The 26,272-nt window shown below is 38.6% G+C and overlaps 1 protein-coding gene across 3 annotated transcripts in view; it reads right to left on the bottom strand.

Annotated features, from left to right (window-relative positions):
- Positions 1-26,272, bottom strand: part of waca (WW domain containing adaptor with coiled-coil a) — a 59,016-nt gene that overhangs the window by 15,365 nt on the left and 17,379 nt on the right. For all 3 annotated transcript variants that reach the window (XM_042346864.1, XM_042346865.1, XM_042346866.1), the window contains 4 exons: positions 21,641-21,886; positions 19,286-19,408; positions 13,926-14,074; positions 10,986-11,101 (listed from right to left, as the gene is read on the bottom strand). In XM_042346864.1, coding sequence (XP_042202798.1) covers positions 10,986-11,101; positions 13,926-14,074; positions 19,286-19,408; positions 21,641-21,886 — 634 coding nt within the window. The remainder of the gene's footprint in view (positions 1-10,985; positions 11,102-13,925; positions 14,075-19,285; positions 19,409-21,640; positions 21,887-26,272) is intronic.

Raw genomic sequence — 26,272 nt, 5'->3', positions numbered from 1 at the left:
AAAAAAGGTAAAACTATGGCCAAAGGTAGCAACATAAGAAATTAGATGGATTCCAACAATTCAAAAATCCTCATTAACTTCCACGTTGTATTATATTAACAAGGTTTATGACAAATAACTGTGATATGTTCAAGAAATCTTTCTTGGAAGTAACTAAACAAGAACCTATCCAGAACCATGTATGAACTGGAAGAGACTGGCATAGTCTGACATGTACAACTGAAGAATGTTTTAAAATTCTTGCAAGGACAAGTGTGAATTCTGGTTTCCATTACTGTTCATTCATACAAATCCCACAATAATCCTGGGTTTACAATGTTGATCGAGAAAGTCTTTTAAGATGCTTTCATATTTACCTTGACTACCTCTTCCCTGATGTAATGCAAACAATGTGTTTGGCTTGGTTAGCAGCCATCGAATTTCTGGGTAAGGTTGTGGGTTCAAGCAACATATTAGGACTCAAGGTCATAGTCCAGGCTGACACTCCAGCACATCACTGGGGAGTACTGTTTTGTAGTCAGAGTTGCTGTCATTCCGATAGGATGTTAAACTGTTTCTCCGTCTGTCTGTTTACAAATAGACACTAATGATCCTATGGGAGTTTGTCCCTGGTCTCTTGGCCAACAATTCTCCAAAATAATTGGTCATTGGCTGCGTGAGGGACGTCGCTAGAAAAAAATCACTTTTGTGTTTTCCAATAAATAGTCACCTTATTTGACAGTAATTACCTTTGAAGCATTAAGACATTTTGGCATAAAACACTATTAAATGTAATTTTTTTTCTTTCTTCTTTCAATGTACTCCAAGGTTGCAGCCAGTTTGGCAGAATACATAGTGCTGTTCATCAATCAGAGCCTGCCGTTTCCTAACCCTTCTGGCTGAAAAAGAAGGCATTAGCAATGCAACTATTCAGGAGAACTCAAGATCACATGAACCAAGGCTTAAGAGGATGGCACATTAATTTTGGAAGAACCAGATAAACATTTTAAGTTCTACGAAACATTTCCACAACACTTTCACAAAGTGAAAAATAAAGGAAGTTGGCCCAAGATATATCTTAGGTGAGACATGAACTTTCACTAAGTAGTAGTTTCAATCATGGCCTCCATAAGAAATAAATGGCACAAGGTAAATTGGCGGTAGCCCCCTGCTTCTTCTACCTGGGTTTCTTCTAACAATTTGTGGGATCCCCTTATATTTGACAACAATAGAATAACGCACGTTCACTGCAGTAACTTCCTGCCACCCCCTTCGCCCTTCGCCCCCCCCCAAAAAAAGTCTGGTGGGACTGAAATGAAACAATGGCTATAGCAATTGTAACTACCAAAATGGTGAAGATGTTCCTAGTTTTTATAGGCCAGACTATTTAGTTCCAAAACGGATCAAGAGAAATTACAGTACATACAAACTACAAGCAAGCATGATTCAAGATTAGGTAAAGCAAACATGCCATGCTAACTGTAGAACCTTCTTTATTCAACAAGTCATATGGATAGCAATCTTGACAGCACAGATGGCATACAAATATTACTTTGTGTTCCTGTCCCCATGAACATTGCAAACAGCTTGAGCCTACTCTTTGAATATGTGGAAGATATCAATACCGTTAAGCTCTTAAGGTTGCCAGCTTTCTTACTACAGGCAGAAAAACGAGCAGATAAGACAATATCTTCAGCAATTTCAAGCATTTTACACAAATTGAGAATTGTTACTTATAATGGATGTCTTGCTATCAAGAACAATTCAAATGACGTGACTTCAAAAGTAGCAGATATTTATTTTTCTCACTTATCAATATTTTCCTACCTATGGATCAAGATGCGTTTGCAGAATTTGAAATGGCTGTAGACCTGCAATGTGTTAAGCAACTGGGATCGTAAGGTTGTAATGTATTATTTACAGACTTTTGTAACCAGCTGAGTACAGAAGATGCTATCTAAATGTATGTCAATCATGTGATAAAGCTTGAATTTTGCATACACCAGATAAATTCCAGTAATTTATCAATCTTGTTTGGGAAATAAGCAGGAATCCAGAAAGGTACAAGCAAACGTGATACATGTGCCACCAGCTTCAACAAACCGTACCTCAATAATATATATCTAAAATCATCTTTCATAAAAATGACATTAAAATAACAATTATTTGGGAATCAACAGCTATTTTGGTTACCAAAAGTGGGAGCTGCCACTGCAATTTTAATCTTTTTAGTTATTTTGAAAATTGAATCAGTGACTTTTGGTTAGGATTTTATTCGAAGCCCACAAGGAAATCTAATCTACACTTTGATGGGAGGAGGTGGGAGGAGAGAGTACGAAACAATGTGCTGCAAATAGCTTAATTATACTTTAATAGTAAAGTAGCCCATTCTCGGGACTTGCGAAATCTAATAATAATAATCCTTGCATTTGATACAGCGCTTTTCACGTCTTCTAGACGTCTCAAAGCGCTTCACAGAATAATACTGTAAAGTGAATTGACCGTATATTTGTGGGCGAAACGCGGCAGCCAATTGCACACAGCAGTGTCCCACAAACAGTCGTGGATTGAAAATGAACAATTTATTATTGTTTTGTTTTGGAGGGATTATTATTAGGCGTGTGGGGTAAGGAAACTTGCCCTGCCTAGAATTCTTCACATCCACAGGAGATACAGAGGCCATATGCTGGGAATTCATTCTCTGGCAAATATCCCACAGGATTTCCTTGCTAAATCATTGTTTGTTGCGCACAGAAAATACATAGAAAGTTACAGCACAGACACAGGCCAATCAGTCAATGTTGGTGTTTATATTCCACACAAGCTTCCGCCCTTCCTAAACTCCTCTCTCATACCTCCACTCTCTCCCTTGCTTCCCTTCTCCTTCGTGTGTGCATCAAGTTTCTGCTCAGATTTGCTCAATTATTCAATGAAGGGCTATGTGGGAATAACGATCTTTAGGAGTGAACTGGTGGTAGCGAGTATAAATATTCTTTGTGAACACACATTTGTCTTTGGTTTGTCTGTGTGTTTTTGTTTTCACTCTCTCACTTCTTCTCTGCTCTGGTTTGTTGTGTATGTATGCATCACTCTGTCATGGCTTGCCTGAGTCTTTACCTGTGTGTACCTTTTCAACACTGTGTCACACTTGCTTATTCTTTCTCATTTAAACAACTTTGAATTTTATGTCTCTTCCTTTATAATGATGGTGCTCTATACCAACCAGGGAGAGTGGCAGTTGGATCATACTCACTCATTTCTTTACCTCACTGCACATTGAGTCATTCCATCTCGTAATGTGGCTGATTCGTACTCATTCTTTTAAGTCTTTTTCTCTCTCAAACTTATTTAGATTCTTGTTCACTGCTTTTAACCCTCCCCGCCCTTCTCACACTTCCACGCATTCTGTTTCAGGATACAACATTTTTCCTCATTCTGTCAATGTCTATTTTACAATCATCTTGCATTCAGAGTCTGACTCACTTTTACCTGTCCTTCAATCACTCATCTCACTTTGCTCTCACACTCTTCCCTCTCACATATTTGTGGCTCTCTCAGCGTCATATGCATCCAGTAGAAGGTTGGGTTTTATCTAAATAGTGTGTCTTTTATAATGGAGGGCAGAGTCAAAATCGCCATTGTGACATTACTTGCTGCGCATGTGCTGTAAACAGAAAGTGAAGAAGCACTGTGTAAGACATGAAGTGCATTTGTCTAAAATGCAAATACAGCTGGTGTGCGTGGATGTGTTAAGCAAGTTTTTCCAGTTGTTAGTCGACTGATGGATCACTTTCCGTGGGTAATAATCCCTTCAAAATAAATAATAATTGGGTCACTCAATCCATGACTGTTTGTGGGACACTGCTGTGTGCAATTGGCTGCTGCGTTTCACCCCCAAAATATACAGGCAATTCACTTTACAGTATATTCTGTAAAGCACTTTTGAGACGTCTGCAAGACGCAATATATCAAATGCAAGAATTATTATTGAATTGGTAGAGATGGGGCACGTAGTCCACCTTCATGTAATTTCCTATAATGGTACACACTGATGTTAAAATGGCCATTTTCATAGAATCAGAATAATACAGCACAGAAGGAGGCCATTCGGCCCATTGTGCGCCAGCTCTTCGAAAAGAGCTACCGAAATCAATCCCATTCCCCCCGCTCTCTTCCCATAGTCCTGCAAACATGGTTATAACTTTTATTTTATAGAACAGTCACCTCCTGCACATGTGTGCCATGCAGAAACGCAGCAGGTTGATTATGACATTTTATTTTCATGTGTTTATTGATTAAAGTTATCTTTATTAAGTGTGAATGGTTTTATGTTGAAGTATAATGATCACACTGGAGATGTATAAAAGTTGTCTTTAGGACTCAGCTGAAGTGTGGGATTGGCCACAAGGCATTTTGATTAACAGACGTTCTTCCTCTTGACATTTCAAGGATACAATATTTTCTCACAATGTCTAAGGCTTTACAAAATAAACTACAATTGCATCATTCGTAAGTTTTGAGCCATCTTTTTGTCAATGAAAGTGGGAGAAACATGAAGAGGATGTGGCCTTAACTGAAATTATATAAAAATACCATAGAAATTAATGCCAATGCATATCATTCTCACTGAAGTAACATTATTCACATTCTTTTCTAAAAACAATGCTACATTATAGAATTGCAATAATTCATATAAAACAGCTTTGGATTATGCATTTTAAGCAGCAGACTACAGCACATATCAGACACATTAAACACATTCAGGTTCATTATCAATGGATAATTGATCAGATATGAATGAAGACTCAATCTTAACACGCTGCATACAATTGCTTTTATAGAAAAAAATGTCTAATCACTTTCTTATTCACATATCAGTGTTATTCATATCCAATTATTCAGTCTGTAATGATTGTTAACTGACAAAGAAACAAAATGGAATGGGTGGACAGGCTGTTGGGGCTGAAAGACTTCATGGCAGTGCTACATTTGAAGAATATGCTGCGATGTTACCACTCTTCCCTCCTTGTGGATGGTCATCTGCAATTAACAGCTTATCCTCAAGAATATAACTAATTTTCTTTTGCAGAACTGATGAATTACAGTTCTCCAACCACTATCAGGCGGCTTGCCAGTACCTTTTCAAAACTGCTATTTTTCAAGTGTCACCCAAGATATTGTTCTGGAAAAAACAATCTTGTCTCACTGGAAGCTTATTGTTATGCATTTTCTAGAAGATGCTTGTTTGCAATGATTAAAAATGGGAAAGAATGCTGAATAACTGAATAAAAGAGGAGAAATTTCAGAAAAAAAATGCATGGACCCCCATGGAACTTATCTATTCCTATTTTGTTGCTTTTTCCTCATTCCCTTTCAAATATTTATTCATCAAATTCAGAGAGAACTTATTTTTCTTTCTCTAGATCAGAATTTAACAAATTACTGCATTCACCATTGCCCTGGTTGCAGTATAAATCAAGACTGAACCTTGAACTTCCCAATCAGTAATGCCATAGTACTTTATGAAGTGATGGTGTATTTACCACCAAGCCGTAATATAAACTTCAAATACAGAAAATCCAAAAATGGACATGAACTCAATTGAAACTAAAAGGGAATAGAATATGAAAATTTCATTTTAAAAGTACATATTTCCAAAATGACTAGCTGTGTCAGATGGTACTCTCTCCCTTCAGACTGTGAATTCTGTGGATTCAAGCCCCACGTCAGGACTTTGAACTTAACATCCAGACCGACTCTCCAGTGCAGTGCATTGTTGGATGTGCAATCATTTGGATGAGACGTTAAACTGAGGTCCTATCTGCCTGTTCAGATGAATGTTAAAGATTTTGTGGCACTATTTGAAAAGAGAAGGGAGTTTTGTCTGGCATCTTGGACAATAATCCTCCAGATAAAACTGATCATTCACTCATAGGTGTTTGTAGGATAAAGTTGTGCTCAAAGGAGTCTATTTTTACAATATAATCCTGTGCAGTACTTGCGAATTTTTGACAACATAAGGCATGAAATCAAACACAAAGATTATTATTACAAGATATTTATTATAAAGAGCAGATGGAGTACTTCTACGGTTTGGCAAGTTTATGTTTATCCGTAGAGGCAAAAATAGGCACATCTACTGAAAAAAATTGTGCTGCTCTATACACAGTAGTTACGAAAAGCATTTGTTCCATCCACTTTTTAGTGAGCCCAGCAACTACTTAACATATCCACACAATTGAAAAATCACTATAGTAAACCAGATGTAAATCCACACATCTTGTGGCTCAACACCGTTTCTTAGCACTTCAAAACAAAAATCAGAGATAAATGCACACAATCAATTAAGCTTTTATCCTTTTGCTTCTGTAAAAAATGTACTGACTATTTGATATTTGAAATCATGGGTTAATGACCATTAAATAAAAACAATTCAAGAGTCAGAAAATAGAGAAATCAATTAATGTTTTGTAACTGGTTGATTTGTTGCCATGATGGACAAGGCAAATACAGTGGATTTCACAAAAACACAAACAATTCTACATCAGATATTAATGGCTCTAATGACATATCAAGGAACATTGGTAGATAGAAAAATTCTTAGCATAGCCATAAACAGAAACTGTTCCAAATTAGAAGTGGGTTAACCCCACGATTTTAAATTAATGCAGACAAAGATAGCAGCCAAACAGCCGAGGGGGTAAAGACACTGTTTGGTGCTGGATGAATGACACAGAACAGAGGTTGAAGGCTCAAATTCCAGTCTCTGCTGAGTTACGAAATCTAATTGGCATGCTACAACTGGTCTCAACACGTGTGGGTCATGAAGGGAGAAATAAAAATTATCCAGGTTTCTTACTCCTGAATACCATCAAGATACTCTTGCTTCCAAATGCACATCCTCAGACAAGGCGAGGATCAGGTCTGGCTTTGATGCCTCCTGTACTCAAATAAGCCTATTCAGAAACAATGGCCGTTTGGATGATGTGCAAGAGTGCAATAAGGGCCAACAAACCTCCTCCAGGGAAAGGAAAAGTATAACATATCAAGATAGATCCAGATCTTCACATATGAAAGAGGGGAATAGAAAGGAATGGAGTAAGGAGTAGGTGGAGACTCATGCAGAGTATGAAACCAGCATGGATTGGTTGGGCCGAGTGGCCTGTTTCCGTGCTGTACATTCTTTGCAAATTTAAGATAACAGCTTTTCTGAGCTAGCACTAAAATTGAAGGCCTAGAAAATGAGGATTCAGAAGCATTTGAATACTTTAAGAACAACGGTTCCCAAACTTTTTTACACTTTTTCATAATGTCCCATGAGCGCCACCATTTTTATAGACCATGCCATCACACACCCCTTGTGATATACGGGCTCATCTCCCCCTTGATCTCTTGCCCTGGGCTGGTAAGTGGAGAGAACAAGATGAACGGGTGTTTATCCCCCTTTTTTTCTCTTCCTTCTCCGAGGCCCGGCATCTCCCCACACTCACTTATCTCTCTCTCCCCCCCCCCACCACCAACATGGGCAAAATGCTACCTCAAAATACAAATTAAAATTAAGAATATTACAATAACAATTTGCCTTATATAGCGCCCTCGATGCAGGATAGCGCCTCAGAGCCCTTAACAGTGGCAGAGCCTGACTCCGAGCCTGGGGGTGAGGTGACTGTTAGTATGGTCGAAACAGAAGGTTTTCAGGTGGCACTTGAAAAAGGGGCGGGGCAAGGCAGGGGGGGGATGGGATTGAGATTCCATGATTTGGGATCTTGGTGGCTGATATAGTAACATAACATATTCCTACCCACATAAAACAGCAGTTGGATTCTTATAGAGTATTGATCATCAAACGAGTAGAAATAATTTTGGCCTTGAGAGGGTGTAAATTGGGGCAAAATGTATCTGGTTTCACAAATCCAAGCTATGAGGAGAGACTAGGGACATTAGGTTTGTTATTTGGAGAGAAGATTTGGGTAATCTTGGGAGTTGTTGAAAATAAACCTTTTGAAAGAGTACATCAAAGTGGATCATTGCGGCAAGTGAAATTTCTCATCCTTTATTTTTTTAAACGCTAAAACTGAGAAAGAGCCATTGAAGAACAAACTCCAAGTATAAAATAGTCTCAAACACAAGTCAATAAAGATATTTAATGACACAATACAACATACCTCTTGCAGAGGACATACTGATGGAATTTATACAGACACGAGGGAGAATGGAGAGGGGGGGGCGGGCTGATGTGGAATATAAACACCAGTATCGACTAGTTGGGGTGAACGGTCTATTTCAATGTTGCAGATTCTATATAATAAGTAATTCTATGCAATATGATTCTGTTGGGCACTTGCCAAAACCAAATATTTATGCAGTTCACAGTATCTCTTGCTCAAATATGTCAAAATTACTAGGATACCTAAGACTTTAAAATGGATAGATGCCCAAGTCGTCTTTCAATGATCTTTTATAAATACATAACTGTTACAACCAACTATGGACAACAAAGATTAAAAATTAAGGCAATTTTTAAAAATAATCTGGGGCCCCTTATCATGATAACATCCTCCAAGATTGAACTTCTGGACGTTATATGGGCAGGTGGAAGCTCCTCCAAAGTCCACTGTAGCCAGTGTATTTCTCACCCGAACTAAATCAAAACAGCTCTAAGAGTACCTAAACAGAACTTCTACACTTTCAAAAATGTTACCAGTATAGGATAGGTCAGAAATGTAAAAAGGTGTACAAAACAGCACAACAAAAATAAATTCTAGACTAAAACTGTTTTTCCAAGATCTGCTACAGCAAAATATACAACAATCTAGTGCGTACATGTTGAAGTGTAGCCTCAGTTTTACATTGCCAAAGGGAATGTACACTTATCCAACCAAAAAAGATTAGGGAAAGAATCCATTACGAGCCCCAGTTCTTTATCATCCCATCAACTTCAAAAAAAAATTAAACCAAATGTGAAAAGGACACGTCTTTGCCTACTCAAGTTTCTATCCAAATTCATGACTTTCAGTACGAGAGCCAAGGCAAAACAGTAATAAAACTGCAGCTCAGAGTGTTTTTTTTACACAACCAGAAGTATAAGGTCAGTGCAGTGGGTCTTACATAATGACTATTTCTTTACAGCTTTCTGAATTAGCCTTTTGTCAGGGTTCAAATTACCCAACATATAGGTTTCCGTTAGACCATTTACCAAACACAACATGCAACTATTCCCAGAGCACAGCGCAGGGATTTCCTACAGCCAAAAGTATACTTCAAGACATTCTATTAAATACGCCAGAAGATTGTACAGTTTTCCCACGTATTGCAACTATACAATTGTCTTTCCTCTTGCACAAATTCATAAGATGATCTAGGTTTTAGGTAGTATATTTTGTGGTTCACTTTTTTGTTACAAGTGCATGACAAATTCATATGACGCACACCTCAAAATCAGTGAAAACTGAAGCAAGATGCTCCAGGCAACCATGCCTTTTTAGAAAATAAATGTCGTAGAAAAAGCATGAATAAGTTAAAACTGTAGACAAAAATGTTCACTGATGAAAACTCTCCATTTCATCACAGGTGATTTTTCTCAGTAAATATGCAATTGGAATAATCACAATGTTTTGAACAGGTTTAATCACTATAAATAATTTGATGTTCAGTAGAATACAGGATAGCATTGAGGCTCTTCCCCACCGCTCTGATCTTGTGACAACTAAGCAGAACATTCAGTGCAGCTGGTACAATGTTCATTATAGCACAAATTCTTTTGTTGAAACACAATGTACTGTGGACCCCATTCTTTCATACACTTACAGGCTACCTGCACGTTTCCTGCTTTTGCTAAATGGCAGACTTCCAGGTCATCAGGTTGCCGTCAATGTCACTTCCTACTCTGCACATGCGCCGCAACAGGAAGCGATAGTAGTGGTGACTTGATGACCTGCAAATTGGTCATATTTTATTTTAACCCAGGAACTAACCAATGGGCAGGAAGTGAATCTGCCGGCTGCATTCATGTGCAGTCAAACCTTCTATCAATCGCACTTTGCTGTAACGTGTGTTGAAATTTCATAGATTCCAACCACCATTTTATAACCGTAGTTATGACCTAATCACTGCAGTACCCTGACATTTTATCCACCTCACATGCTACATTTTGGTATTATTAATACCAAAATAATCTTAAATTTACAGCTCATGAATCAGTACACTCCAGGCTTCAAAACCCATAATCTCAACTAAAAGCTCTATTCACAGGTATCCACATTTACAGAACTGTCCATAATATCTGTCAAGGTTTTCTGCGCACTTTATTCCAGGAGGAGGGGGAGGGGGGGAAAGAAAGAGAGAATTCAATAGCTTGACATCAGCCTCAACCTTTTTTTGAATGTTTCAAGCACTGGCTAAAGCTGCAGCTTTCCGACCAAGAGATCACTGATACGAATCCCAGCTTGTGTTCAGTTTGCTAATTTCAGACAGGACTGCACACAGAAGTTAACATTTCCAAGGGTTAGGAAGGGGTACACCATCCAGAGTTCCTGCTTCTTCTATAGTACTCTGTTAGTCATAAGGTTCGCCCACAAATATACAGTCAATTCACTTTACAGTGTGTTCTGTGAAGCGCTTTGGGACGTCCTCCCAACGTGAAAAGCGCTATATCAAATGCAAGGATTATTATTATTATTAAAGATGTGTGGCAGATGGGTAGGAAAAGGCAGGGGACACACTCTCCCAGCTGAGTCCTAGCATTCAATGCCAATGCTCAAACACAAATAACTGCCACTTAAGTGGGGTACCAGAGGGCAAATCGCACCAGTGGAACCTCACCCCTGAATGAGACCCAGGACCAAGATCAGAGGCATGTGGCAAAGGGGAAAAAATAGAAAAATTGGAAGATTTTTAAAAAAATAAGATTCACAGATGTGCTCCAGATGTACTACAAAAAATCAGTTCATGTTACATGTCACATTTCAACAAAGCAGCCCATGTAAATCCAGATTCCGTATCCTTACCTTGAACGCTGAACATTACGAGGGGATTCAGGTTCATGGCCATGCTTGTCAGCTGCTACAGGTTGTTGAGATACTTGCTGTTGTGCTGGTCCTTGTTTCACGATTGGAGTACTGGACTGAAAAGAGAAATGAGATTAAGATACAAATCTTTATTATTTGGCATCCCTCCCACTCCACACAGGAAAATACTTCAAAATGTTTGCCAAAACTTTTCACAGACAAGTTTTTTCATAGACAAGACAAAGTTTTCATAAACCACACACTTGAGGGATTTAAAGCTAGGCTTAATGGCTCTCAAATTAAATCTTTAAAAAGTCTAAACCCAAACAGAAATATTCAGCATAGTAGGAGGCCAATAAATTCATGTCAATGCCACTGCTACCATTTTTTAAAAAAAATCGGCCCATATTAATTCAACTTTCTAGCTCTTTCCCATAAAGTGTACAGTCACACCACTTTACAGCATATTCTTTGAAGCGCTTTAAGATGTCCTCACAGCATGGAAGACGCTACATAAAATGCAAGGATTATGATTATTATATTCCTTTAGTTTTTATTGTTCATATATTTATTCAATTCTACTTTAAATTATACTCTTGGTCTTGCCATAAGATCCACATGTGGTAATGAATTCCACAGACTAAATAACCCTGAAGGAAGAAATTATTTCCTTTCCTCTAATTCTGCAAACATACACAATATAGTAACTTTTGTTACACTTCCTCTTCCCCAAAAATGTAAACAATCACAAACAACTAAGTTTATCAAAGTACTTTCATAAGTGTATAAAACAGTTATACATTGGTCTTCCCTGACAACAAGGAATTTATACCTTAACATGATATCTGTAAATTACCTACTATATGAAGGTGCTCCAGTGACATACATTATGAGGAATTGTTTGAACCACTCTACTGAGTTAAACAAGGGAGATGACTACCTTTGAAACAACCTGGGAGCTAATACAGAGATAGCTGCTAGACCCTAGGAAAGATTAATCTCACGATTGTTCAACAAAACTAAGTTTCATTGGGGTCAGGCAGCTTCATATCAGCTATTCAAAGCTACCACTCCTCCTAATTTCAATGAAGTAAGCTCCAAGAAAGGCCTGGATCCTTCTCACACACATTTGTGAAGCTGATTGAAGGAAATGGTAACCAGTTACAATATTAAAATAAAGCTTTTGCTATATGGAAGTAAATTCAGTGTTAACTTTCTCTCAATTTGCAGTGGGAGTGCTTTGAATATTAATATTCTATTCATAGGCTTTAAGTTCACCTTTAATGAAAATGGTGCCAATACCTATCCATGCTTAGTGTAAACAAAAATCATGCATTATATTTTTATTCTGTTAACACTATTCACTTCATATAACAAGGCCACACAGCCCTCAACCAAAAAAACTATTTCACAAATGCACAAATTTCACAAACACTATTAAATTTAAATAAGGATTTTTCCTCGGGGAGTTCTCTATAGAAAACCATGGAGCAGGGGAGATCCAATTTCAGTAGCATTTAGAATGGCCGTAAAAAAAAATGAAACTTCCCCAAAGTTGTGGTATTGTCTGATTGCTGGATAATCAGGATTTTCATCAGTAATGCTCCTTTGATTCAAACAGAGAGCAAGATGAGCCTTCAATGACCCACTACCTTTGACAGAAAGTTGTCTACACCATTATCTTAAGTTTATTTTTCAAAAGTGGCCGTGCCCCACATACTATTGGGTTTTGCTTATTCTTGAAGAATAAGCAAATAACAAAAACAAGGGAAAATAACAATTGTTTAGTGTTCCACTTCTTTAAGATGTTTACATAAGCAAAACATTAAAATGCCAATCAAGTAACCTCAAATCCCATGAGCTCCTGCTCTACCCTTTAACTCCACTGGTGAAAAATAATATTAATACTAACAATTACTGTTAATAGTAATAGTAACTGGTAATTCAGTTTTAAAAAAAAGTTCCATTTAACATCTGCAGCTTCAGGTGAGAAGCCTTCTTGGAACTAATCAACAACAATTTGCATTTAGATAGCACCCTTCAGGTGGGGTAATAGCTCGGACGCTCAGCAAACAGCATTGTAACTGAACTGTTGAAGCCTCAACTCCTCCTACAGCCCTTTCAAGCTCCCACGCAGTGCCTGGTAAGATCAGTTTTAAAGGTAGGATCTTGCGCAGATTGATGACTCCAATTAGGGGGAAGTGTGGTGGGGGCTGGGGAAAAAACAATAGGAAAAAGGTCAACTAGTGTAAAAGAAAATGACATTGGTGAAAAGTGCTGTAAGCATACCTGGCCATCTTGGGTAGAAACACTGAATTTTAAAAGGACAGAGTATTGGAAAGGCAGTATTTTATTTTTATATGACGGTTGAATGAGGGGATTATTTAACTTCAATTTCACGGCTTTAACATTTTAAGGGATGTTCTTCATTACAACACCCAGAGATTAAGGAATAAGTAAATCTTTAAAGACTACCTTAACCATCATATTCCAGTGAAGCCCAAATATTTAAAATGATACATAAAAGGCCTAAAATCCAAATTAAGATATGAAAATGAAATTAACACTATTGTAATCTTGTGATAATGTTTTGGGGACACCGTGAATGCAATCAAATATAGCCAAAGTATGATTTTCAGCATCTTTAATGCTCAAATGTGAATTTTGTGAGCTGGTTCAGAATATGAACAGTTACAGATGGCAAAAGTATTTTTTATAATGTTTAAAACTGAAGCTGCAAGTTCAAAGAGAAAGTCAAAAGAAGGATACATCCATTAAAGCCAAACAAAAACTAAGTTTATATACTGCACATTAATCAATCAGCATTCCACCTTCTTACTACCAGCTCCCTTAAAAATTGCATAAACATACTTGCATAAACATTCTACAAAATGCACAAACAAGGTTTGTAATCAAAATACTAACTAGTTTTGGTTTTACCTTTGGCTGATTCGACACTGGAGGTGTACTCATCAGTGGTTTAAGAGGAACTGTGTTTGTCTGTGGCGTACTAATCCTAGGAGACACATACGACCTTGGGGATGATGCATCTGATGCCAGCGACATTGGAGACTGATTAGACTGCTGGGCTGTATTTAAAAAGCACATCAGTGTTAATTTTGAAATAACTTTTAATTTCTGCTTCAAGAAGACTATGAAAAGAAGATTTATTTGTTGCAACCAAGGATGATCAAATATGACTGAAATAAATACTATGTACAGTACCTCATTTCCCCCACCCCATACAACTCCATTAAAGGTCAAACATGATCTGAACTCTTAATGTGAATTTTAGATAGCGTGGGGAGTTTCTGTGAGAGCAACTGAATACCACCCCTCCAAATACAGCGCACTCATTGCCAGGGATGGATCTATCAGCATTGTGAAACAATTAACTTGGACAGTCAAAACATTTTTGACTGCCATACCATAAAGAGAACAATGCTTCAGATCTCTAACAAGCTATGTCTCTGATACATTAACTTTTGTAATTCATGCAATTTGCAAGCATATTTGAATTCAATTAACACAATTCCAACACATTGCCCTGAAAGTTCAGAATAGTTTATTTTATTAAGAATATTTTCTACTTTGATTCAAAATATGGAAACAATTACAGTGATAATTCTTTTATAGTTCTCCCCTGTGGTTGAACAGGCCGTGGGCAGTCAACCTTGGTGAAGGCAGCCAGGAAAGCAGTTATCCAAGGCATTTCTAAGGGCGACAAACTGTTGAGGAATCAATGAAATTTGATACCTAGCAGGGAGGGCAGTCATAACTGGGCAAGTACTGTGAATCTCAATATTGCTTTGTACTCGAAAGCAAAGTAAATTACCATTGCTATTATTTATATTTCTCAAGGGATTCATTTTAAATACATGAACAAGTCTTCAGTTGAAGCTCAACAAAATGATCATGAAGGCAAACATACACTAAATGGCAAGCTGTGCAGTTTTAGCTGGTTAGACTCCAGCAGTACAACACACACTCTAGGGTCCCTAAGCATTGGCTCTTGCCAACCTGCGCCTAATACTTCCAGGAATTAGGTAAGAAGGATGAGTCCCTCCAGAGAGAGCATTCCAACAATCTATCTCTGGAATTTCCATACATATGTGGGATGCATGAAATTCTCATTTTGGTTTGGATACTCTTAAGTATGGTGATGGGTTTCCAGACACCCAACTGCCCCCAAAAAATCAACCCTTAGTACTCAATGCCACAAGATGATAGAGAACATGGGCTAAAATTTTTGATTAATTGTACTTCATGGAAGAGGAAAAAGCTGTGCATAAATAGCAATCAAGACAATCTGATTGTTCAACCAACCTCTGAGTAAATACTGTGTAGGATTGGAGACTTGAGAAAAAGGGAAAGTTAAGATAAAAGGGAGGATGAAGAAAGTGGCTATATAATTGTGACTAGGTCACAAAATCAAATAATACTTAAAGTGAATATCTTAAAAACTTCAAGATATAACAGAGTACAAAGTAGGGAAAAGGAACTTTCAGATACTGCCCAAAAGGCATGGACAAAAATGATTTTAATAAATATTTTAAAGCAGAAAGAGAAGGTGCACAGCAAGGAAATTTTGGGAGAGCTTCACAGGACAGAAACATAGTGCCTCAAGGTTCAGCTGCCATGGGTGGGAAGAAAGGATTGGGGAGCGAGTAAGCCAGAAAGGAGAATATAACTGCAAAGTTTTGGATGAGTTGCAGCTTATGAAGTATAGCATTAAGGAGGGCATTAATGACAACATGAGAAAAGTCTACCCTTAAAAATAATGAAGGCGTGATAGTTTTAGCAGCATTAGTGTGAAACAAGGAGGTAAGCAGGCAATGTACTAAAGGTCTAAAAAAGCAAATTAAGCAGTGGACTGGATGCAGTCAAAGAAGATAAAATGGTAAATACAATCATTGACTTTAACAAGTACGGTGATGCGGCAGGAACAAAAGCCTGATTGGAGTGTCTCAAAAAGGGCAATAAGTAGTTTAAAAAAATTATTCTTGTTGAGAACTACAACATTGAGAACGTCTCAATTCTTTCAAAGTTCCTGTGAAATGCAATGACTATGCAAAGGTAACAGCCAATTTGTGCACAGCAATGCCCCACAAACTATCATGAAATTAATAATCTACTCTATCCCAAGGATTGTTAATCAGGACAATGGGAGAAAAACCCTTCTTTTTACGAACAGTACCATGGGATCTTTAACATCCACCTGAACAGGCAAATGGAACCTCAGTTAAAGATCTCATCAGAAGGACAACACCTCTGACATTGCAGTGTTTCCCCAGCACTGCAATGAGTATCAGACTATGAGCTCATTCATATGCTGCCAAAAAATGTTTGAACTTTTTTTTTTAAAAAAGGGTGGTGCGCTAAAAATGGTACAAGTCCCAACATGAGGCCTGAACCCACAATTTTCTGAGCCACCAATGGAGCTAAATTGACACACGAGAATGGCAAGGATATGTCCAAATAACTCCGAAAGCTAGCAAATAGAGCTTTTCCTTTTTACGAGGGTAAGAAAGAACAATATTTGTTAGAATAGAATAAGAATAGAATACAGAAGTTTTAAAACAGAAAGAACATAAAATATAAAAGCTAGTTGCATATAATAATTCTTACATTTGGTATAGCACCTTATCACATCAGAAGGATATCTCAAAGAGCTTCACCGGAATTATTGTGAATTGAAGTGACTGTTCTAACAATCGATTATATTTTAATTATATATTTTATAAATTTTAATATTATTAAAATATAAAATATTATTTGGGTTTTAACAAGTGTATAGTGACAGAATACAATAATCCTTGCATTTTATATAGCGCTTTATCACAGTCTTCGAGATACCTCAAAGTACTTCACAGAATATACTGTAAAGTGAATTGACTATATATTTTGTCGGCAAAACACAGCAGCCAATTGCTTCTAGCAGTGTCCCCCAAACAGTCATGGATTGAGTGACCAAAATATTATTTATTTATTTCTGATGAGATTATTACCTCCGGAAAAGCGATCTGCCAATCAGCTAATAACTAGGTTCTGACTTACTGCTAGGTGAACAGAGGCATGTGGAGTAAGGAAACTTGCCCAATGTTTTGCCCTGCCCAGGAATCGAATCCAGGTCCTCTCGCTCGCAAGGTCATTGCTCTAACCACTGAGCTACAGGAACCCACAATGCCCAAATACTCATAATACTACCAGGATGATGGCATGACAACAGCCACAAACACTAAGGATTATTTTAGTAGACTACTTTAATCAAAATGTTCAGGTTGGTTGGCTCAGTTGGTTACATCCATGTTCAAGTCTGAAAGTTGTGGGTTTCAGACCTTCAATGGGACTTAACACTCTCTTTAAAAACAAATTCAAACATTCGTTGTCAGTATGTGAAATTTTGCACAGCTGCAACCAATTTATTTTATAATGATTAAAGTGAAACTAAGGAGTGTGAAATGTTGATGCTATATCCATCTTTGCATTTAGCATAGCGCCTTATATCAAAATGTCTCAAAGCGCTTCAGTGTTTTTCTGTAAATTGTAGTAGTTCTTTGTAAGAAAATATGGCAGGTAAATGAACCACTGAGATAATCTCCATATCTATAACTGTTCAACACAAAGGTACGATTTGAGGGGAATAAGACAATAGTAAAATAGAAAAAAAAGCTGACCCATAGGTTGATGGCATTAAAAGATAACAAAGATCTGACAAGCCTATTCTGTGCCATTACTATCACAAATTGGCTGTTAAGTTTACTTTCACATATACCTTTGAGACTTTACAGAAGACTCTGAAGAATTTTGATGTTTCAGAGTGATAAGGCGTCAGCTCAGGTACCAACCCAGCACTGTCAAGCGGTTTGAATGTCCTTCTGAAGTAAATGCATTATATAAACGTAAACTGTAGTGTATTATATATGAAATACAAAATGTCAGCCTGATTCAGCAGCAGCACTCTTGCCTCTGAGTCAGAGGGTTGTGGGTTCAAGCCCCACATAGAAATCTAAGCTGACACTCCAATGTCGTTCTGGAGGTGTGTTGTATTGTTGGATTTGGGAAAACTTTCTTATCTTTTCAGATAGTGCCATGTGATCTTTTTATCCACCTGAACAGGCAGAAGGGACCTCGGTTTAACATCTCATTCAAAGGACGACACCACCGACATTGCAAAACACCCCCAGCACTGCTTTGGAGTGTGAACTTTGACTATGTAAGGTCAAGTCCTTACATGGGACTTGAACCCACCACCTTCAGAAACAGGCAAGATTGCTACCACTGAACGAAGCTGACATACAATTTGTATGACATATATTGAAGGGACTGGAATACAAGGAGCAATTACATAAACCGGGCATGTTCATACTGGAGAAGAGAAGGTTGAGGGGCGATATGATTATGGTTTTTAAGATTCTGAAGGAAATAGATAATGTAGACAATAACAAGCTGTTTTATCTTGTACTGAACAGTAGAACCATAGGGCACAGCCTGCAATTGAAGGGAGGTAAATGCAGAACAAATCTGTGGAAATACTACTTCGGTGAGGGAGTAGTAAACTTATGGAACAGGCTCCCTCAGGAGACAGTGGAACCAGAAAATGTAATTTGTTTCAAGAACAAGTTAGATAGATTTCTGCTAGAAAATAATACCTTGGGATACAGTATATAGTTTGGGATACAACAAGTCAAGCGACTCCCAGGATGTTCGAAGGAAAACTAGATGGACCTTGGGTCTTCTTTTGCCTTGCAAATTCTTATGTTCTTATGAAGTTCTCTTTTCACTGGCTGAAATAATCCAATTCATGAGCCTGATTCCTGATAGGTATTAAAATAATAAAGAACTGTGTACAATTCAGCACTAATTAACAGCCTAATTTAAGATGGCCCATGAGGACTGTTGGTGTGAGGTACTAATGAGATGAAAAAAAACAGGGAATTGAAAGTGAAGAAATTCTGGAATGTTTGTAGGAATAAAACTTACTACAGCTAGTTGACATACTTTAAAGGCACTTGCCTGATGCCAACACTAGGGATGAGAAATTCCTAATGCTGTTTAGATGATATATTCAAACAGACTGAATGATGTAGGCATCTAAAGCAGAAAATTGATCCATCCCAAACATTGCCTTCCCTCATCTTAGTAGCATAGCAACCAGTTTGATGGAACACAAATATAAATGTTGCCAAACAAATTACTCAACCCTTGCAAAATATACATCAATATTCAAACTGAAGATACAATTTTAAATACAAAGAGAAAATAAAATGTTAAAACTGTATGTCATGTTCATATCTTACCCTGAGAAGATAACTGTGCAGCTTGGGAAAGGAGAGTAGTGATGCTTAAAGCTGATGGTCCAGCCGTGAGGAGCTTATGTAGCATAGACTGTAGGGAAGCTTGTGTGACGGCAGCTGTAAGGACTGGAGAAGAAGAATCTTCAGAACAAATTTGTTGTGCACTGGAAACACATTTAACTCAATTGCAAATTTAGGCCTCCTCAAATAAATTATATTCTACTTTTTCGAATCCAAGCCTATAGTTTCAGCTTTACAATAATGCATTCTAAAGAGGCCATAGATTGAAATCCGATCAATTGAGCTCAAAACAGTTCCAATTCTTTCAAGTAAGGATCACCTACAGTAAGTTTTATTTTGCTTGCACCTTTCCCAAACCGTTCTCTCCTAAAGACAATAACTTGTACTGGGTTACACAATACAAGAAAAATCGAGAATCAGAAAAGGCACACTTACAACACGATTTACATTTATATAGTACCTTTCACTTATCTAAATGCAGCAATCCTCTAAATAAAAGAAACATGTTTAAAAAAACGGCACAAAGTTGGGCAAAAGAATCTCAGAAATGCCTCCTGTGTTATGCCAAATTTGAGGGGAATAATAATCCATGCATTCAATATAGTGTCTTATCACGTTATGAAGACGTTTCAAAGCACTTCACAGGATTGATTGTAAAGTGTAGTGACTATATATTGGTAGGAAAACAGACAGCTAATTTGGGCAAAGCAATATCCCACAAATAACCATTAAGTGAGACACATTTAATATGGGGAATTGGTCTGTCCTTCCAAATCCTGTCGATTAGCCAGGCTGGCTGTCATCAGTAGTGCCCTGGAATACTGCGGACCCACCTGGCTCAGGAACGAGACCACCGAGATCGCCATATTCTGACATTCCGTTGCCAAACATGTCACCTTGGAGCCAGTTCAGTTCCAAGGAGACCCTAATTACTTCCCTCAAGGAGGATATTAAACACGCAGTATGTGACTCACTCACCTGCCTTGGGTTCTACTTGACCCACCGCCATCACTATCTCTGCAAACAGTTTCTCCTCGCACCCCCATAAGGGGTCACCTGCGAAGTACCCCAAGTCTCTATCCTTGGCCCCCTCCTTTTTCTCATTTACATGCTTCAGTTTTTTCATCCGCAGACATGGAGTCAACTTCCAATTGTATGCAGATTTGTTTTTCCTTCTCCAGCCGTTACCCCAAGTCCACCGATGTTGTCTTCACTTGCTTGTCAGACAAAAGCCTGGTTGAGCGCCAACTTTCTGCAGCTGAATATTGACAAGACAGAAGCCATACTCCTTGGCTCCCGTAAACTTCTTCACCTGCGGCTCCGACCTTAACCTCCCCGATCTCTCTCAGAATTACTAAACCAGGTACCCCACACCTGGTCCCTGATGAGATCCTCCATATTGCTTGCCCCTGACCATATCTCAGATCTAACACAGCTGAAATCCTTATCTATGCATGCGTCACCCCCCACCTTGATTTTTAAAATCCAATTAATTTTAAACTTCACCCCCATATCTTTACTCGTACTAAATCCGTACCTCCATCATCCCAGTCCTAGTGAGGCTCCACTGGCTCTCTCTTACAGAACGGATCAATTTCAAGATCATCACATTTGTGTACAAATCATTCAATACCCTGGCACCTCCCCCACCTCTGTGACTTGCTTACAACCAAAACAACTCCTGGCCCTCTTTGCTCAGATGGCTCCGGCCTCTGCATGACCCTCATAACCTCCACACCATCAGCAGCTGTGCTTTCAGTGTCTATACCCAAAGACTCTGGAACTCTTGGCCTCAATCCTTCCACCATCCCCTTCCTTGTCCGTCTTCAGATCACACCTGAAAAATTTCCTCTTCAACTGATCCTGTGGTCACCTCCCTTCTTTCCCTTCTCAACGACAAGCTCCACCACTGCGAAACACTCAAGACACTAGATAAGGGCGCTATACAAATTCAAGTTGTTGTTGTACAGGCTGATACTTGAATGTAATGCTGGGGGAGTGCCGCATTGTTAGAAATTCTGTCCTTCGACTGAGGCTTAAAATATGGCTCCCATCTGCCTGTTCAGGTGGATATTCGAGATCCCAAGACACTTTTAGAAAAGGGAGTTTCTCCAAAGCCCAAAGTAAAATTGGTCATTCATTTCATTGCCTACAAATGCACATTCACTGCACTTTACAGTAAAATCCTGTCAAGTGCTTCAAGATGTCTCAACAATGCGATTTGGTGCAATATCAAATGCAAGGATTATTTATCATTGAGCTTAAGGATACCATACACACCCCCAGCTAATTTTAAGATGGGACGAAATAACAGATCAAATGCAGTCAGTCGCTTACCTTCATTTATCTTAGACATATCCACATTAGCATTATTAAGCTGTAAGGTGGCCTGTAAAGCAGGAAGTAATTGCCTTAAAAGATTTGGATCCTGAAGCAGAGGAGGAATTGGTGACTGAGGAACAGGTGAAACTGGCACTGTTGATGTGGTGGCTGAAGAAGTCTGAGAAGCAGCAGGAGTCATTCCAGATGATGAAGAAGAGGTAGCACAAGCGTGAGATGCTGACTTGTCCACTGGTGCAGTTTCTGTCAATAAATAGAGCAAAATTGTTACAATGATATGGTCATTTAACCTCAAAGGCAATATTGTATGAGGGTAACCATAGGTCACTTATTGCGCTTCATCACTTCTGTGCTCATGTTTTTGTTTTTTTGCCCCAAAATAAGAATCACAGGGCTCCCAAGGGTTGTCCTAGCCCAGCTATTTTAGTGAAGCAGGAAGTAATTGGTATGAATGACACGTGGCAAGATGATTTCCTTGCAGCACATTCAACAGTACTGTCAATTCTGATAGGTTAGGTGATGGTCTATCGAAACCTGATGTTCTGAACGCTTTCTTCAACTCCTGTTTCCGATAAAAATATATATATATCTATATAAGTGTTAAAGAATAAAGAATAGGACTGATGCAGAAGTACTTGTAGTTACCCTCACACATTAAAATTGGTTTTAATTCACAGACCCAAATAATATAATTTTGTGAAGTCAGGAACAAAAACTAGAATTAGACACTTTCAATAAGTGCCTAAAAAGTCAAATACAGATGCAGAAATACAGTAGTACAAACAGTCTTCAGAATCAACAATAAATACAATAGAAGCTGCATTTTGTTCACCCTTATTTGAAGATAATGCATTCCCAGTAAAAAGTGAGATCACGTAATAAAGTGCAGTAGCATACAAGAACTGTAAAGATCCAATTCCAAAGAGACATGCTAAAGGGTAGTCTCAAAGACCAAGTGGCAAAGGAAACAGGCAGCAGGCACAAGTGAAACACTAGTGTTTTATAATCAGACTGCCATATGCAATTTTAACTTGTGTATAAACTTGAGTAAAGGAACAATCAAAGATAAAATCATGCCATTATAAATGGGTAGCATTTCATATTCAAGCTATTTTCACACTTCATAAGAATAATGCAATGACTGCCCTGATCAAAAATGAATCATTTCAACTTTACTTTTAAAAAAAACTAAAGACCTTTGTGTTCACAATTGATTTCCCTTGTGTCAGGCAAACATCAATAACCATTGAGCATTTTAAAACTACACTGGAGGTAAATAGATGAAAAATGTTAAATAAAGATTAGGTAGGAAACATGGAGCTAATAATGCAACACTTTAGGAGACTTACCTACCTGAGTATCAAGTACAAAAATAAAAGTACCCAAAACAGAGAGAAATTTGAAGTAATGAGCTACATATATAGAATTATGAAGCCACTATGTACTTAAGACCAAATATGACCACCTACCTGGAAGGGTCTTTTCCATTCCTCAAATCCAAAGCATGCTCCACATACCAATTGAATGTACCTGGACTTTAGACTGACGGAATAAAATATACAACTTCTAGACAAGCGTTTTCTATCCTCTCCAAAAGTGTTGTTTGTGGGCCTTTTGTTTTTATTATTTTGAACTGAAGGAGAGCGACAAGGAAGAGATACAATAAAAAGAATCCCTCCCTTCAACCTCACAAAAATATGCAGAGAAGTAGGCTCTTGTGTGCAATGTGCTCCAGAATCAAAGAAAGGTAATTAAAACCAGGTCATTTCAGTTTCTTCGATCTCCACAACTTCCTAGACGACTGGAGATGGGCACTTTCCAGATGGAAATGTAAATAACTTAACCTCAAGGTTTAACCTAAATATACATAAGAAAATCCTTGGCAGACAAATGCGAATAGTGATCAGTTTAGCCATGTGGATTCACTTTATGTGGCAACTTCAGTGACTCTTCACATTTAATTAGTTCAGTGGATCTCAGACAACCTGACTTGATTCAAAGGTTCCACAAGCTGATAAAAGTACTGAAGACCACACTCCACCATCTATGTAACCAAACCTTGCTCGCAGGTGGTTTTCTGAAACATGAGAACCACAGCATACAAACAGTTGAAGCCATAGAACATCAAGCTTAGAAGAGTGAGATTGTGACCAAAAGGACAGAACAACTACTTCATATGGAAGACATGATTGAGATACTACCTTGGACAGAAATAAGATGGACTGTTTGATTGCTGTTATTTGCTGAAGCCTGCTGCTTAACCTTCACGTCAAATCCAAGTTAATCTGCAATACATGTTTCCACGTCAGAAATTTGAGCCCCAAACTGAATGGGCCCAAATGGACAATACATCCAATAAATTGTGTTCAGATTGTCAAACTGAGTCACAAAAATGAAATGGTGAGGGGTGATCTTCAAATGAGCAAACTGATGTTCAATATAGAAAGTCAATGATGTCATGTTTACGCACTTAATTGTGTTTCAGCTTTAGAATCACCAGATGCTAGATGGGCACTTTTTCCATACAAATTATCAACACTGGAAGAGATTTTACCTGAGAGTCAAAAGGTGGGAACCTTTGGAGTCTATAGATCTGATTGTAACTGTTGAGAGGCAAATGGAGCCCAGTTTTGCTCCTAACAAAGCACCTGATACCAATAATACAAACCTGGACCTGGAGCTCAAATGACATTAAGACTCTGGGCGCGATGCATCGGTCATTACCAAAATAATACTTACATCCACTACACAACAGCACAAATTGCTATAAGTGCTGCATTAGCAACTCAGAAGTGATATAATTCACCTACAGAACAGTCACTACACTTTATTGTAAATCTTGTGAAGTGCATTGACATGTCCTCCCACTGTGAATGATGCTAAAAAATCAAATACGAGTATTATTATGTGAAAGTTTTAGCTTTGACATGAACAAGGAATGGTTGCAATCAGAGGTAAGTGGCACAAACCCTACAAAGATGGAAAATGTAGACTCAGCAATACAAAAGCAACCAGTGGTCTCTTGGAACCCAACGGCAATTTGAGCAATATTTCATCCAAATCAGCGTGTAGCTCAAAACCTTTTAGTTCAGAAAGTCACACCAAAAATATTAATCGATCTTTCACATTTAAGCGCTGAACGACCGACTATGCATTTGTAATCATCTCTAGTTTTAATTTCTTTGGAATTTTGCATCCTCTTGGGAACCAACTATGTAATTCCAAAGAACAAACCCAATAACTGGAGTATCTGATTGTCTTTAACTACTACTTTTAATACTCTTTAACTTCCAGCATTCCTCCTGCCTGCCAGCATTTAAACTTAAAACAATCTCTACAAGTTAGATTGGAATAAGTCTGCAACCTGCAACTCGAGCCAATGCAAATACCAATTGAATTTTTGATACTGGAAAAGAATAGTATTGAGATATAGGAAGATCCCTCTATCAACAAACAACAATAACAAGTTGCATTTATATAGCGCCCTTCACACAGGGTAGTTTCCTGGAGTGCTTCACAGTGGCAGAGTCTGACAACAAGTCCTTTGGGAGGGAGGGGTGAGCTGACCGCAAGCACGTTCAAAAAGTCTTTAGGCGGGATTTGGAGGTAGGGAGGGAGGGGGCAAGGCGGAGGGATTGAGGGAGAGAGTTCTAGAGTTTTAAGGTGTAAAGCTTAAATTAATTAAATTTAATGGCCACCGATTGTGGAACAGTGATCACAAGGGAAAAACAGGAGGCTGTTTATTCAAGGTCTGTCTCAAGACCTACCTCTTTGACCCCACTTTCAGCCACCTTTCTCCTCTCAACCTCCTCAGGTCCTACCCTCAGATCGGGGATCAGGACATCTTTCCGATATGGAAAGGCACTATATAATTGTAACACTGCATTGTGTATTTGCTGTAAGATCAACCAGGCCAATACCACCAACTGTAGAACAGACCTATCCAATAACAACAACAAGATTATATTTGTACAGGGCCTTTCATGTCAGGAGGACGTGCCAAGGCGCTGGAGAGTGTACAGCATTTCAGACCCGAGCTGGGGTCCGGGAGGGAGAAGGGAGATGACCGATGGCATGGTCGAAGTGGAGGGTTTTGAGGCGGGACTTGAAGAGGCTAAGGAGGGGGCGAGGCGGAGTGATTGGGGATGGAATTCCAGAGATTGGGGCAGAGTGAGGACCAGGATCTTGAACTGGATCCTCTGAAGGATAGAGAGCCAATGGAGTCGAACGAGAATGGGGGAGATGGGATCACGGAGTTTGGTGCAGTAGAGGACACGGGCTGCAGAGTTCTGGATTATCTGCAGCCTGTGGAGGGAGGAGTTGGGAAAGCCAACAAGCAGGGAGTTTGCATAGTTGAGCCTGGAGGTGATGAAGGCATGAACAAGAGTTTCAGCGGCCTGAGGGGTGAGGTAGTGGAGGAGTCTGGCGATGTTACGGAGGTGAGGGAAGGCAGATCATGGTTTGGATGTGGGGAAGAAAAGACAATGGATGGTCGAACAAGGCACCTAGGCTTCTAACTGGCTTGGTGAGTTGTAGTGTGCAGGACTTGATGTCCAACAGGCAGTCTGTCAGGAAAACAGTGGTCCTGGAGTTGAGGGTGGAGGCAGAAAGATAGAGTTGGGTGTCATC

The sequence above is a fragment of the Callorhinchus milii genome, unplaced genomic scaffold (assembly GCF_018977255.1).
Source record: "Callorhinchus milii isolate IMCB2004 unplaced genomic scaffold, IMCB_Cmil_1.0 Scaffold2, whole genome shotgun sequence".
Lineage (NCBI taxonomy): Eukaryota > Metazoa > Chordata > Chondrichthyes > Chimaeriformes > Callorhinchidae > Callorhinchus > Callorhinchus milii.
Note: the sequence above shows the minus strand (reverse complement) of the source record. Positions and strands in the feature narration are given on the sequence as shown.